The sequence below is a fragment of the Polyodon spathula genome, chromosome 6 (genome assembly GCF_017654505.1).
Source record: "Polyodon spathula isolate WHYD16114869_AA chromosome 6, ASM1765450v1, whole genome shotgun sequence".
NCBI lineage: Eukaryota > Metazoa > Chordata > Actinopteri > Acipenseriformes > Polyodontidae > Polyodon > Polyodon spathula.
Window position 1 is genome coordinate 47,569,002 of NC_054539.1, and position 14,513 is coordinate 47,583,514.

At 37.9% G+C, this 14,513-nt stretch overlaps 1 protein-coding gene across 1 annotated transcript; it reads right to left on the bottom strand.

Annotated features, from left to right (window-relative positions):
• Window positions 1-2,863: 2,863 nt before the first annotated feature.
• LOC121317257 (malate dehydrogenase, cytoplasmic-like) lies at window positions 2,864-13,083 on the bottom strand. The gene is made up of 9 exons (XM_041252984.1): window positions 12,925-13,083; window positions 11,501-11,599; window positions 10,910-11,006; window positions 9,662-9,837; window positions 9,067-9,189; window positions 5,583-5,759; window positions 4,626-4,739; window positions 3,698-3,787; window positions 2,864-3,187 (listed from the first exon to the last, which is right to left on the bottom strand). The coding sequence occupies exons 1-9, from the start codon at window positions 13,066-13,068 to the stop codon at window positions 3,068-3,070; spliced, it is 1,140 nt and encodes a 379-aa protein (XP_041108918.1). The 5' UTR covers window positions 13,069-13,083; the 3' UTR covers window positions 2,864-3,067.
• Between the last annotated feature and the right edge of the window lie 1,430 nt (window positions 13,084-14,513).

Here is a 14,513-nt window from a genome sequence, read left to right on the forward strand (position 1 = left end):
CCCAGCTAACATTAGTTATCACAGACAGCGTCGTAACCAGAGCTGACATTCTACCAAGGTCAAACTTGGGTTTCAAGCTCTAGCTGGCAGTATTTACATGACTACTCAACCCCCAAATCTATGTTACACAGCAAATCAACAGAGAAAATTAAGGAGTCTTTTGTACTTTACCAGAATTTTTACACGAGCATCGACATTGATGATGCAAAAAACAACAAGAACACGACCTGTGTCCTCACAGTTAGTTATGTCCGTATATCACAGACAAGGGCAATGCCTTCTTTAATGTGTTTCTTGTAGGGCTTGCTGTTTAACTGCATTTTCTACTCTAATACAAGTGTCCCAGGTAAAAGACTGTCCCCATGTGGCCAATCCTCTTTATTGCAAATGAATGACTGCTGAAGACCAAACAGTAGTTTTACTGTTTTCTAAGCCAGTGTGGTTGATGGTCGGAAAACCTGTTTTACAACTTTTTAATTTCTTTATTTAATACAGTACACAAAATATTCACCAGTTTTAATTACTGAGGTGAAACACTGGCCAGATGCAGCACACATTTGTAAATGGGTTGTTCTTCATAATGGATTACTTTCTTATTTAATGTTGTTCTATACCCTTTAATATAAAGAAGCTGCATTTCCCTGTTGCAAGTTAGTTTGCATCATGCCAGGCTTTGATAGAGGGTGTCTAGGCATTATGTTGTATACAGAAATTATAGGAATTTAAGGTGTATACATATGTATTTTGTAAATGTTTTTATGTTGTAATTGTTATAAAGGGGTCATATATGAAATATATCTGCAAGTCACCATCTATGGTTAAGGATAAGAGGGGTGTGGAAACTTAACTAGTATTGCTTGCCCACAAGCAGGCTGGGGCACATTGTCGAGGCATCTGGGGAAACCTTGCACTTCTTTTCATAAAAAAAAAAACATAAAAAAACACCTTAAGTTTTATCAGTATGTCCAATTTATTTGGTCAAAAGCAAAAATAAAAATGGTCCAGATTTTTCTTTGCCAAAAAAAAAAAAAAAAGTTTCTGTTGACCAGTATGTAATCTGTATCTTCTTGAAATACATTTAAGGATAAAATGGGCTTGGAAACTGGATTAGCCTTCCACCACCAAGCAGGGGTATCCCTCCAGGGCAGGGTTGAGACACATTGTCTGGGCAGTGTGGGAAAGCTTGTACTGTCATTTGCTTCTGAGTAAAACTTCAGTTTCCAGCGCAGACAATTCAACAGACCTTATAATTAAACAACAAACATTAGCAATTAAAAAAAAAAAAAATTAAAAAGAAAAACTGTTTATGTCTTACTGTTCTGTCCTGTACTTTTCCCCCTTCTTTTGGGTTTGCTGTTTTTACCTAAAACAAAACCCAACAATACCTGTAATAGTTCTTGAATTCCTTTATGTGAGAAACTAAGACACGTTTGTATTGTCTGACTAGCAACCTGGATACAGGTTTAAACCAGAAAACTCAAATTTTCATTCATCTTATAAACAATCATGTGGTTGTTTTACAATACAATAAAAACAAAAGCCTCCCAGGTTGAAAAAATGTAGGGGGTATATCAGATCAACTGGTTTAAACATGAAGTCAAATGGAAACGTGAAACTGTTTTTAACCTCTGGTACAATCTATGTGGCACCGAAACTACAGAAAGACCCTATGTCAAATCATGTGGTCTATATCACTAATATGGTCAGAGTTAAAAGCAATCCGGCAGTGAAAGGGTTAATTTTCAATAACTGCGTTCTCTATGCAGTTGCAACATGAAAAGTCAAAAGACCTCAGTTTGGTAGCAATAGTAGGTTCAATTTCATCTACAGCAACACATTTGTTCTGAGATGCATAGCTTTGACACAACTGTGCAAAAAAATGGCAAGGACATTTAAATTCTCTTGTTGACACCAACAATTGTACTTGACCTAGAGAATTACAGAAAGCAAAGGGACCTCAATATGACAGCCGTCTTTACAGTAATTCACCATCAGGCCAAGGTTTTTACATCACTGAATATCTGGAGTTGCCAGCCTAAATGATTTCAGAGGTTAGCTGCAATAGGTGGGCTGAAAAACAGATACAGGCTCCCCCGACGAGGATACTTAATAAAAACACACTGTAGTAATAAGAATGGGCTCAAAGCACTATGAGGGCACCACAGCTTTCTTTCTTTGTCTCATTCTTCCAGAACAAGCATCCAAAGGTTGGGTTACCGTTGCTTGACTTTTCCATTTCCTGTCAAATGTTTAGCACGATTGATTGGCCTTACACAAACTTTACAGCGCAAAATTTCCTAGTCTCCCTTTCCACCTTTTTAAATTCGAGGTCAGGGTATTCACGGCAATGTTCTGAGTCATTACTGAAATAAAACAAACTTTGCCTCTCTTACTGTACAGTGCCGTTGAGCCACCCATCACAAACTTAATTGCTATGCTCTGCCTCAACTTTAACCCCAACGTAATTAATGCTGCGTAAATTACCTGCAGCTCCAGTCTGCCGACGCTGGAGACAGAACTTTTAGTAGCGCTGTAAATATGTGCTTTATGCATCACTCATTAAAACATGCTTCATACACAATAAGGTTCAAGAAACATTTCTTACTTTGCCTATTTGTAAATTTCTATTTAAAGAATAACAACAAAATATATATATTGTATTATATATCGGGTTCTGTGCGTTCAGTGAAGTAGATGTTTACCAATAAAAATCAAATCCTTCCAATCCCAGTTCCTAACTGTATAATATATTCTTCAAAAAGGACAAATTAAATTTCAGACGCATGTTCTGTAGACAAGCAATTAAATTAAGAGATTTTTCCAGAAATGCACTTACTGTACAAGAGAAATGAATAGAGTATTGTTATGGTTTGTGGTTTTATTGTACTTTATATAACCGTTACAACAAGAATCAAAAAGGTGCTTCATAAATTACATTCCATGTGGTTCCGAACAAAACCTTTGAGGTGTCGCATATGACATATATAAAACACATCTGGATTTAGAGACGGCATGGAAGTTTCTCTGCTTTTAAGCGCTGTACTGTTTCTTGGTCATCATGGTCTAGTCAAGCAATGAACTCCAGTGCAGCATCTCTCTCCTCAACAAGCTCCTTGGCAGTGGCATCCATTTTCCCACGAGAAAAGTCATTGATCTCTAGGCCATCAACAATCTTCCAGGTTTTATTCTAGAACACGAAATAGCAATAATTAGAACAGTGAAAGAATAAAGTGGTCTTCTCCAAATACAATTTATTCAATAGAATGTCAAATGGAGATACTCTGTTGCAATGCAATTTTGCCAGTCATAATTACTATTGATCTAATTTACCATGGGATCTAGTACTCTAGCTGTACTACTTAAATAATGCATGAAACCAACAGCTTGCCAAGCACTCTGACTGTGCTTTATCTAGATTACATTCAGGCTGGTTAATTAAAATGTTCTGGTTGGTTTTGCCACAAACCAAAAAACTGTTCTCCCCCTCCCCCCTCCCTATGAAATGGTGGTAGAAATAATGCATAATATTCTATTGAAATAAAAAAAAAAAAAAGACAATCCAAACATTAAAAGACAGTGAAGGATACAGTAGTGCAACCATCTGATGGGGGGGGGGGGGGGGGGGAGAGACACACACGACCGGGGACAATATAGAAGAGTGTCAATATCTCAAATGAAAGCATTTCTGAAGGCTTACCTTGATTACAACAGGGAATGAGTAGATCAGATCACTGGGAATCTCATAGGAGTTTCCATCAGAGATAACGCCCATAGAGATGAATTCACCCTGGGAATAGAAGAACACACAAGATATAGCAATGTACAGCCTAATTACACAACTGTATGTTAGTTTCACTTATTATATCCCTAGCTAGTGCTTCGTTGTGAATGTCTTACCACCAAAAGTAAACGGTACAGTTAAGTTTACTGCAGTATAGTGCACTTGGTTCAATAGTCAAACAAGGTTCAGTCTTACATTTATATATTTGATGACAGTTTACACAAGGATACCAAAGACAAGTTTAAATTCTTTAAAACAGAAGAGGATTTTATTAGACTCCACGTATTTAAGAACATAAGAAAGTTTACAAACGAGAGGAGGCCATTCGGCCCATCTTGCTCGTTTGGTTGTTAGTAGCTTATTGATCCCAAAATCTCATCAAGCAGCTTCTTGAAGGATCCCAGGGTGTCAGCTTCAACAACATTACAAACATTCTTAACTCAAATACAAAAAAAATGCACACTTTTAAAAGGCCAAGTTTACTTTGGGATATAGTTTTACCAGTGTCACAGCAATATTCAAACATTAAGTACATTTTAGCACTGGTGTCACAAAAGTGCATATTCAGCTTCAGGACATCAGTCAGGAAGCATTCACTGGAAAAACAGGAAGTATTGGAGGGGGCCCTATAAAAAGACTTTTTCATCTAAATGTACTCCAGTTAAAAATGACAAGTCTGAAAATAATTGAGATAATAGGGGTAAATGAATCTTACTGGGGGGGGGGGGTTCTTTGGATATAAAACATTTGAGATATGTGGTTTCATGGAGCATGGAGGAAGTGCAATGGTGCAAGTAATTTGTAAATAAATTGTTCTTCCTAAAGAATGAAAAAAAGTGTTCACCTCAGGAGTACCGAACCAGATGTCTCTCATGTGGTCAGAGATAGCCTTGGCAGCAGACATTGCGCTGGACAGCTTACGAGCCTTGATGACTGCAGCTCCGCGCTGCTGCACAGTCTGGGAATGAAAGCAAAACCACAGGATTTACAGCAGGGTTTGAAACCTGCCTGTGCCAAGGCCAAATATCAGGCAGAGCAGCAGCAACAAAAAGGCTACAGATTGAAAGTTAATCAAAACCCAAGGAGAAAATCTGAACTGGAATCAAAGCTACACTTCAGTTAGAATACACTAACCTTACTGAGCGACACATAACCTATTAAAATACTCCAATAGTTGGCAGTGTAACACACAAGCATTGACCAGGAGTATCAATATATGTGCTCCAACTAAGAAGCGGGGTTCCAAAAAAATAGCGTCTCACGTCCCCACGTGTTGCTACAACTGTTTAAATAAGATAATTTCTCTTCATGGACATCCTGACAATATTTTACACAAAAACTTTAGCCGGTTTCAGAGCTTTTTTTCAAAATGACCTCTCTAGTGCACTGCAGGAAAAGATTTAAAAAAAACACACAACGTAAGTGCTCTGGCTTTTCTGTTCCATACCACATCATGGATCGTTATTGCTGTGTTACCCGTATGACAATGTGGGCAATAATCCTTACACTATCAGTGCACTAGAGCGGCCATTTTGAAAAGAGCTTCAAAAACAGACTTTAAAGTGTAAACATTGTCAGGATGATAATGAAAAGAAATTACAGGTACGTTAAACAGTTGCAGCAACAGCATTTTTTGGACTTACCTGCTTGCAAAAAAAACAAGCGGAATTAATCCTTGCTAGATAAATCTTTCCTACTTTTGCCCAACATTATAAGGCTTAAGCCAATCTTAACATGTTTTACTAGGGTTAAGTGTGTGTGTGTGTGTGTGGGGGGGGGACTGGCAGAGAATTCTACTCACACTGATGAAGTCTCCCTTGAGCCAACTGTCATCCTTCACAGCTTCATAGGCGCCAACCTCCTTGTCCTGCACTTTGACCTTGGCATGGTGGACATCAGGGTACTGGGTGGAGGAATGGTTGCCCCAGATAATCACATCCTTAACATTGTCTGCTGGAACCCCCACTCGTATCGCCACCTGTACAAGACAGCCACAGTGAATCGTTTGGCACCATGCAGCTTGTTTAACTGTCAAAGTATGTGGACTTTAAAAAAAAAAAAAAAAAATTCTAGAACATAATTGGAGAGCATTTATTCAAGCACAGCTTGTCCTGCCAAGTTTCCTTTCAGGCTCTGAAAGTAAACGGCTAAACAATTCCATTAAATCTTACCTATTATGAAATACAAGACTTGTGTAAGTATATTTTTCCTATACAACAAAAACCCAAATAAATCTAGTTATGTATATTTGACTTTTCAATGGCAGGGCTTGAAATTAACACCAGCCATGCAAGAATTGCCATTGGTGCCCTGATCAATTGCCACAAAGCCCCTCATAATGTATGTCTATTCACAGACATTATGATAATTAATTAAAAAAAAAAAAAAAAAAAAAAAAAAAAAAAGCATGCCACATGTTCTAAACTCAAGTGTGAGAGACGGTAACAATCTGATCGTACAGAAATACCTGAAAGTCCAGAGGTGCTGCATTAACACCTGCAGAATACGGTAACCCCAGGTTCATGCAGCAGTTGTGATGGTGACCTAACATGTACTGTGGTGTAAAAACTGCTTCAAATGAAACGTTGCATTCAACAAAAAATAAAACACATGTAAGGTCTGTGTTGCAGACGTGCCATTAACACAATGCCCTGAAATTAAAATATAGAATTATAACGAAGGGCTGAAAACGCAGCATAAGGCCAAAAAAAAAAAGTGAAAAGGTTACTGAATCAAGCTGAAAAACGCTCTCTTTGTGAACTCCAATAAACCAAAGCTGTCTTGCCACTGAAATGGTAGGGTGTCTCAATAAAAGTTTGAGTTAACGAACAGATTTTTATCATTTGCTGCATCTTCTTTAGCAACTGCATATATCCCAGACATATTTGGTTACATTGTTTACCTTCAGGAGTCCGAGTGGAAGTTGCTGCACAATTAAATCAGTTACATGACAAGCTGATAATATATATTGACTTCAGCCAAAGCAGCAAGCACGGTATTTTAAGACATTACCATACTGAACAGCAAATATAGCACGAGTTTTGTACTGAAGCAGGGTCAGCTGTTGCAGAGAAAACTGACCATTTTAAGAAAGTGAAAGAACAACAAAATCTTTGGGACTAAGTTGGGAAATACACTGCTGAGAATACAACTAAACATTTGGTGAATTAAAAAAATAAATAAATAAATAAAAAAAATCACACTGCTGCAAAGGATTTGGCCGGCACGCCCCTGCACCGTGGTTATCAGGCTCAGATTGCTCTCGTCAATACTATGCTCTGCTCTGTTTGGGTGTACTTACATAAACAATGAATGATGTCATTTTTTACTCTGCATGCTGTGTACTTGCAAATGCATGATCGCAGCAATACAGTTTCAGTGGCAATACAAGCTTTCTACTGTGAAATTTCTTCATTCATACTTTGGTAAACTTTTGCTTTATTATTAATGCCACCTCCAAGTCAGAGGGTGAAATGGTTAAATGCTTTATACCTTTATATAGTCTTTCCATCAAAACTTAACTATAGTATTTCACATATATAATTCCCACGAGCAGCTAGTTTATTTGCTGTGCAATAGCAATTTAGACTTAGACTTAGAAAATGTTATAATTTTATTCAATGTCATATTAACTTTAGATTATCCCCGATACCATTTTTATATATACAAAAAAAAAAAAAAAAGTTGTTACCACCTCAGAATAACAGTTAATGACCTTGTTTAAAAAGTTTTCTATTATATAATCCTATTATGTTTCAATTCTACAATTGAGGCTTCTGATTTCTCTTATTCCAACTTTTATATTCTCCTTTAAGAATTTAATTGATACCTTTAAAGCCTTTGTGTATCTCAGATCACAACAACTGAGAAACATGTTAATAGTAAACCTGATTTAATTAACTTTTTTCTGTGAAAAGTTAAAAGAACATGTGATTGCACTTGTATGTTTTTTTTGGTAAATTCCATTATTAATGTGAACTAAGATTTAAAAAATAAATTAAAAAAGCACTTCCCCAAATTAGTAAAAATATTTACTGAACCCCCCCCCCCCCCAAAAAAAAATAAGCCCATCTCAAAACACAGTATAATTAAATTTTTCCAATAAACAAACAAAGAAATTGTTTTAAAACAGCGCTGTGTCTAAGGTATCCTCTTTACAACCCACAATAATGCTCACACGTGTTTTCCCTCCCAACTCAGTGTCCGGTGGGTTTGTAGTCTTTGCCTCGAAGGTTTTGGACATTCTGCTACCCTAGTCTGGAGCCTTGTCTAGGCTGCTGGTTGACAAAAAAAAATGTATTTTCTAAATAAATGGTTATCATTAAGTTAATATTTCTCTCTTTGGCCAGTAATTACCTGTATATATGAATCTGAAGCAAAACTACTCAACATCTATACTCTGGCCTTGACTTAGGTTTAGTGGCTTTGGTGCCCTCTACAAATGTATTCAACTGAAAGCCATTTTGACCTTGTTCTTTTTGTTGCCAATTTAGAGCCCTGAACATTTTTATTTTAAAGCTACCAACGGCCTTGCACCTTCCAGATATCCAATGCCACCACATTCCTGCATCCTACTTCAAAGGTTCCCCTGAACGCACAGAAACATGCGAGCAATAGGAAAACCAGAGTGGTTACTGGGGACAGCCAAAGCACCAAAGGCTTCTGGGAGAAACCCTCTTGTAACTCATTTAAGCAACTCTGCTCCCTCCAAATGTGTGAATCTCTGTATATATAAAAAAAAACAAAAAACAAAAAAAAACACACATTTTCAATGCATCTACATTCCTTCTATGAGTAGAATACATTAGGGCAGCACTGTAAAAGTCTGGAAATTATGTTAGTGTTCTGTTTAAGTGATTACCATAATGCATGCATCTTGTATGTAGGAAAACTAAAGACCTGTGAAATGATAGTAATTCAGGAATTTTCATATCTCTTCTAAATGTATATTATTATAAACAGGGGATTGGGTTTGAATTACAACACAGCCTTGGTAAACAGTTATCCCTGTATCAGTGGTTATCTGGGCTGCATTAGAATGACCACAGGGCTGGCTTTTTCCAAACTGACAGGCAGCTCATAAAAGCACCTCCAGTTAAGACTTTTCAGGAAGAGTTCAGCTTCCATAACGCAACTCATCTGCAAACTTCAAAGGGTTATTCAATCCTTGCAAGACTTGCTTTGAAGAGAAAAAAATAGATAAGGAGTAAATGTAGCTGGTGTACATCGGACCTTCAACCAGAGTTCAATGCCAACCACAAACACAGTTGGCTGAGCTCCCCTACCTGTGATCTTGCCCTGTTGTGGTCCAGTCGGGTCAGGCAGGAGAAGTTCTCTTTAGGAATTGAGGGTGCGGACTTAGAAGCAATCAAGCAGTTGGTGTTGGCTGGGTTTCCTACAACCAGGACCTGGAAAAGAAAGATGGGAGAGTTAAATCTTAAATGCAAGAGTACTTAACCAGTGGGGAAGAAGTGGTTAGAACTTGCCTTTGGCACAAAGGGCACCTATTTGAAGAGGTGTTCTGGTGGTTGTATTAACACTTCAGCTGCAGAGTGCTTGAAAACACACCCTTTTTTTCTTCTGTGGATGAAAGTTCCACTTAAGGAACATTGCTCAAAAAGGACTCAACTGAAGGCTCACCATAGCTGAATAAGCCCTTCTCTAGGTATATGCAACACAAATGGAGCAGTGGTTCTGTAAAACCAAAAAGAGCGACACTGACTTTGAACCTCTTCCAGTATATCATTGTTCCTTGTCAAATGCATTCCCACCCTGGGAAAATGTCCCCCCTACTCAATGCAAAACAAGCAGCCACAAACATTCCCATGGCAGTGAACAGATCAGTCCCTTTTCATTGCAGCCTCCTTAATCTGAAATCACCTTGACAGTCTTCTTTGCATACTTGTCCAGAGCAGCACCCTGGGACTTAAAAATCTTCACATTGGCTTTCAGCAAGTCCTTCCTCTCCATGCCTTCCTTCCTTGGCATGGAGCCAACCAGAATTGCTGCATCAAGGTCCTTGAAAGCTACCTCCTCCTTGTCGGTTGGAATGACCTCTGTGAATGGAAACAATTTCATTTTAGACTAGGAGGGGAAGCAGAGCCTCTACTGAACAAGCAGACCCTTATTGTTCAAGTATAAAACCACCATACACTTTACTACTTTGGAGATGGGGGGGGTTTCTTTCCTTAAAAAGACAGCAATTAAATGTAAAAGTACATGCTATGCGGTCTTATGAACTAAATACTTACATACAGTACACACCATACAGTATAGTACTGAGGATAGACAGACCTTTGACAATGTAAAGTTAACCTTGCTTATTGCTGTGGAGTAGGACTACTGCAATGCCTCTCTATACGCAACAAGCGTTCTGCTGAATTCCCTTATGCAGATGCAGTACTAGGGGCTGTCTGGCACAACTGAATACTCAGGAATTATAAAACCCACTGTAATCAACACATATGCCGCAACTCTCCACCAAGACAGCATGATAGAGGGTTGGCTGGATGTGTGTTCCTAACCACATACCAGTGTGATAAGAGAAAGCTACCTTTGCTGTCAAAGTTGTTCAGAAATATTGCTTAATTCACTAGGCTGCATAGTACATGCTCAGCATTTAACTCAGTAATGAATACTGTTATCACCTTGAACTTGTGCCATGCCTTTGTATAAATGAATTGATCCAAGTCATACCTTGCGCACTTGCTATTCTCAATTGCACAGGGGAACCTCAAAACAGTTCTCATCTAGGTCAGGACAGTGACCAATCACAGTGCTTTGTTTACACACGCCTCATTGACAACTCCCTTCGAAGCACTAACGCAGTGCAGTCAGTACAGCAAATTATCAGTGTATTCTGACCTGCAATTACAGCATCAGCACTTTAACAAATGAAACTGCACAAAAACACCAGTAGAAACATTTTAACTTAGCTTAGTTAATATTGCACACTGAAGTCCAGTGTGCCAATGTAGACCTAATCCTTATAACTTATGGCAATGACCTACTTTTCCTTTGTTGCATCTGCCATTGTTCTTTCAAGAGGCATTTAAGCAGTTTGGCAGAACAGGGACATTGTTACAAGCTATTATTAAACAGCAATAAAGAATGTATTGTTCTCTGTACCTCTGAGAAGTGGGAGAGCGCAGTCCTGCAGTTCCATCACCACACCATCCAGGACTGGCAGCATTGGAGTGATGTCAAGCAGAACAAGAACAAGGGGCTAAACAAAGACTTTAAAATTAAAAATCCAAATCCACTCCACGATAACATACCTAGCAACAGCTAGCAATTAACTTCTGGTTGCAGTCAGCCAGACATTTGCACTGGGTTGTATAAAGGCCTAGCAAAATGTCCCTTAATTCAGAGAGAATCAATTTACACCCTACAAGCAGAAGCTGTGCTTCAGTTTAACCATTTTAAATACCAGTACAAAGCAGAGCTAGTTTTCCTCAGGAGGAGTTGTGTTTGTATGTCTCTAAGCCATCATCGGTTTGCAATGGAAAAGACTGCTGCAAGGGAGACATTTAACCTTCACATGCTTGTTTTCAGCGGTCTATCACAAGAAAATGACAGAGCACATTACTTTAAAGTTGTAGAGCATTCCGACAAAACATAGCTTGTGTGAGTTACCAGATTCGTGCTTACATACATCACTAGCATGCAATGCAGTAAAAGTTCAAACATGAGTATGTATTAGAGGAGCACAATTTATACCTGATCTTTGCCGAACACATCTCCCTTGGCGATGTTGTAAAGCAGGGAGTAGGCAATCTGGCCCGCAGCTCCAGTCACAAGAACACGAATGGGGTCAGACTGCAACAATGAAGTAGATATTAGTGCCTGAACAAATAAAGCATCTGGAAAATAATAGCAAGGTGAATGCATAGATTTTCCGGTTGTCCGTTAGAAGCAGCAAACAATTTGTCAGAGGAACATTAACAGCTTTTCACCACTGAAGTTTCTATATGCACATGTGGTCATTTTGGTGAGGTGCTGAAAGCAAATTGCAGCTTAACTAAAATGGTTTTATTTTAACCATCCCGACAATAGTGCAATGTACTGCCTAACGCAAAAATTTCACCTACAAAATGTCTATTTTATCAATACAGTTTAAGACAGGCTTTGCTGTCTGTGCTATGGTTAACATTACTTGTAGGTGGTACAGTAGAATCAAAATAGGGTAGGCCTACATGCTAGATATCCCCAAGGTGCATGCAAATACAGTATAATTGTAAATCTCGAAAAACTACTCACTTCTAAATATTTTGTGGTCATCTTTGTATTACTTTAGTATAAATACATGTTAATTTGGATTCATATGTTGTTTTTTTCTGACTTTATGTGAACGAAAAGACACACATTTGCTCATTTTCCTATTGGAAATAGTGATATTTTGAAATATCACTGTCCTGGTCACAAAAGCAAAGTTTGTGGGGAATATTAGCCACGTCTATACTTTTGAGGCATAAGCAATTAGGAAATAACACTTACTAGCCAGGAACAAAAATTGTGTTACATAGTGTATTCAAGAGAACATATGGTGTGTCATTTTTTGAACGGATCAACACGTTTGCTTGCAATTGCTAAATTCCTGTCTAAAGAAATAGATTAAAACAGAATAAATAAATTACAACTTTAACCGCCACCTGCAACAATATTAAATGCGTGTGGCGTAAATTTAAACCGGAACAACGTGAAGTATGTAGCCATTTTAAAAAAATAACAGCTAAACACGTTGTTGTTTGTTCTGGCTTTGTATAATTAAAATTAGGCTAGAAGACAGCATACTTGTAAAAGCCAGAATTACAACCTTGAAATTATGATCAGATGAATGCTTGCACAGTATGCGGTTTCCAAAATATAATTACGCAAGTTAACGTAAATTAAATTTATCTACAAATGTAACGCCACAGGACAATGGCTTTAAATCTTAATAGACATATATTATCTATTAATATAAAAGACTTATATCATTTAAACTAGGCTCTGCACTTAAAAGTAACAAGCAGTCGTCTTGAATTCCATGATAGCATTCAAATGCACATTAATGATACACTTTTTAATGCATATATAAAAGACACCTGTATATTCAGTTATAGCATTTAAATGTGCATTGAAGTATGGCTTGAGTCGTTTACCATTTTATATGTTCCTTGTTCTGGCGATCTCCAATAACGACTCTCCCGTTTGACGTACAACTGAATGTCACCTCTACTGCAAGAAAATTTATGGTCACGAGTACCGGTTGTGTACAACTGCGCCTGCGCTGCTCCCGTTCGCATTGAAGCCTGGGATTATTAGTTTGCATCTCAGATATAGTCTAGTCATTGTATTGAAGACGCAGAAAACGGAATACACCTTCCAAGATGCACCACTGTCAAGCACCTATGTCCTGCAGCCACGTCTACCGCAGTGAAACTTAACTTTAAAACGATACTGTTGACCTCTGTGTATGCATCTTAAAATACAACCACAGTGTGGCGCATGTTATTTTTAAAAGTGCAAGAAATACATAACATTTTGTTTCTATTCAATTAACTGCAAACATGCAAAGACATATAGCAACAAATCATTTGTTCAGCATCTTAGTCAAAGTTGTAAAATCGGGTTTTGAATTCCAGGACAAAACTAACATTACAGAAATCAGGTTATGTTGTGCCAACTACTGTTGGAGTCAACCGTCCAACCGGAAGAAAATAACAAACGCCTGTTCTTGCTGTGACGCCAGTTTTTCTTGAAGGAGGGGAGCCAATGAAGCTTTTGTGGTTGCCAAGTGACGGACAGCCAATCGTGCGTGCCACTCCAGCAGTCCCCTGATGAAGTCGAGTCTGTCAGTATCAGTAATGATTTTGTTCTGATACAAATCAAAAAGCAACGTAAGACATGCAGATATCTTTCAAAACTTGAGCAGTATTTGTTTTAAACTGATAAATTCAGAAAACTGCTTTCAGCAGATTGCTGTTTAAATCTAAATGCATGGTTTCAGACTGTTGATTTACCCTAATATGTAAGCTGTAATTTTAAAGATACAATTTTAAAATACGGTAGCCGTACCAGTCCAGAGATGATAGATGAAGCGAAGATGTGATACCTTTTATTGGACTAACTAAACAATAATGAATCACAAGCTTTCGAGACCTCAAATGTATCTCTTTCAGGTGAAAGTAGGAAAGAGAGATTGATGTTTACATTCAAAGATGGCATCGGAACATTAAAAAATAACCCCTTTTGAATCACTACAGTTCTATTGTAAGGAAAAAAGCTCTTGAGAGGAAAAAAACAGGGTGTGGCCGTATAATAAACTATGACGTAGCAAATTTAGAGGACGAAAACTGGTTAAGGACATTCTTTAGTTCATCTTCATTATAGTCATCAATCCACAACATACCACAAGACCACATTTTCTTCATGTTTTTTCTCAATGGAATGCTTACTAAAGTTTATAAATCCATAAGAAATCTATATATAGAACCTAAATTAAACAGGGATAGCAGAGGAAGCCTGAAGGATCCACATGGTTCTTTATGAAATGCAAAGGATTGCATAGCAGCTCTTTAATGTTTAATGGTGATGATTATTATGTAGGCCCTGTTAAAATTGGAGGTCACGGTGTTATTATTATTGACTGTGCTGGCAGGACTACAAACCCAAAAATACAATGTTTGGCGCCTTAGCATCTGTTGAACTTTGCCCTAGTGTGGCAGTCAGCAGAAGAGCCGCGAAAATA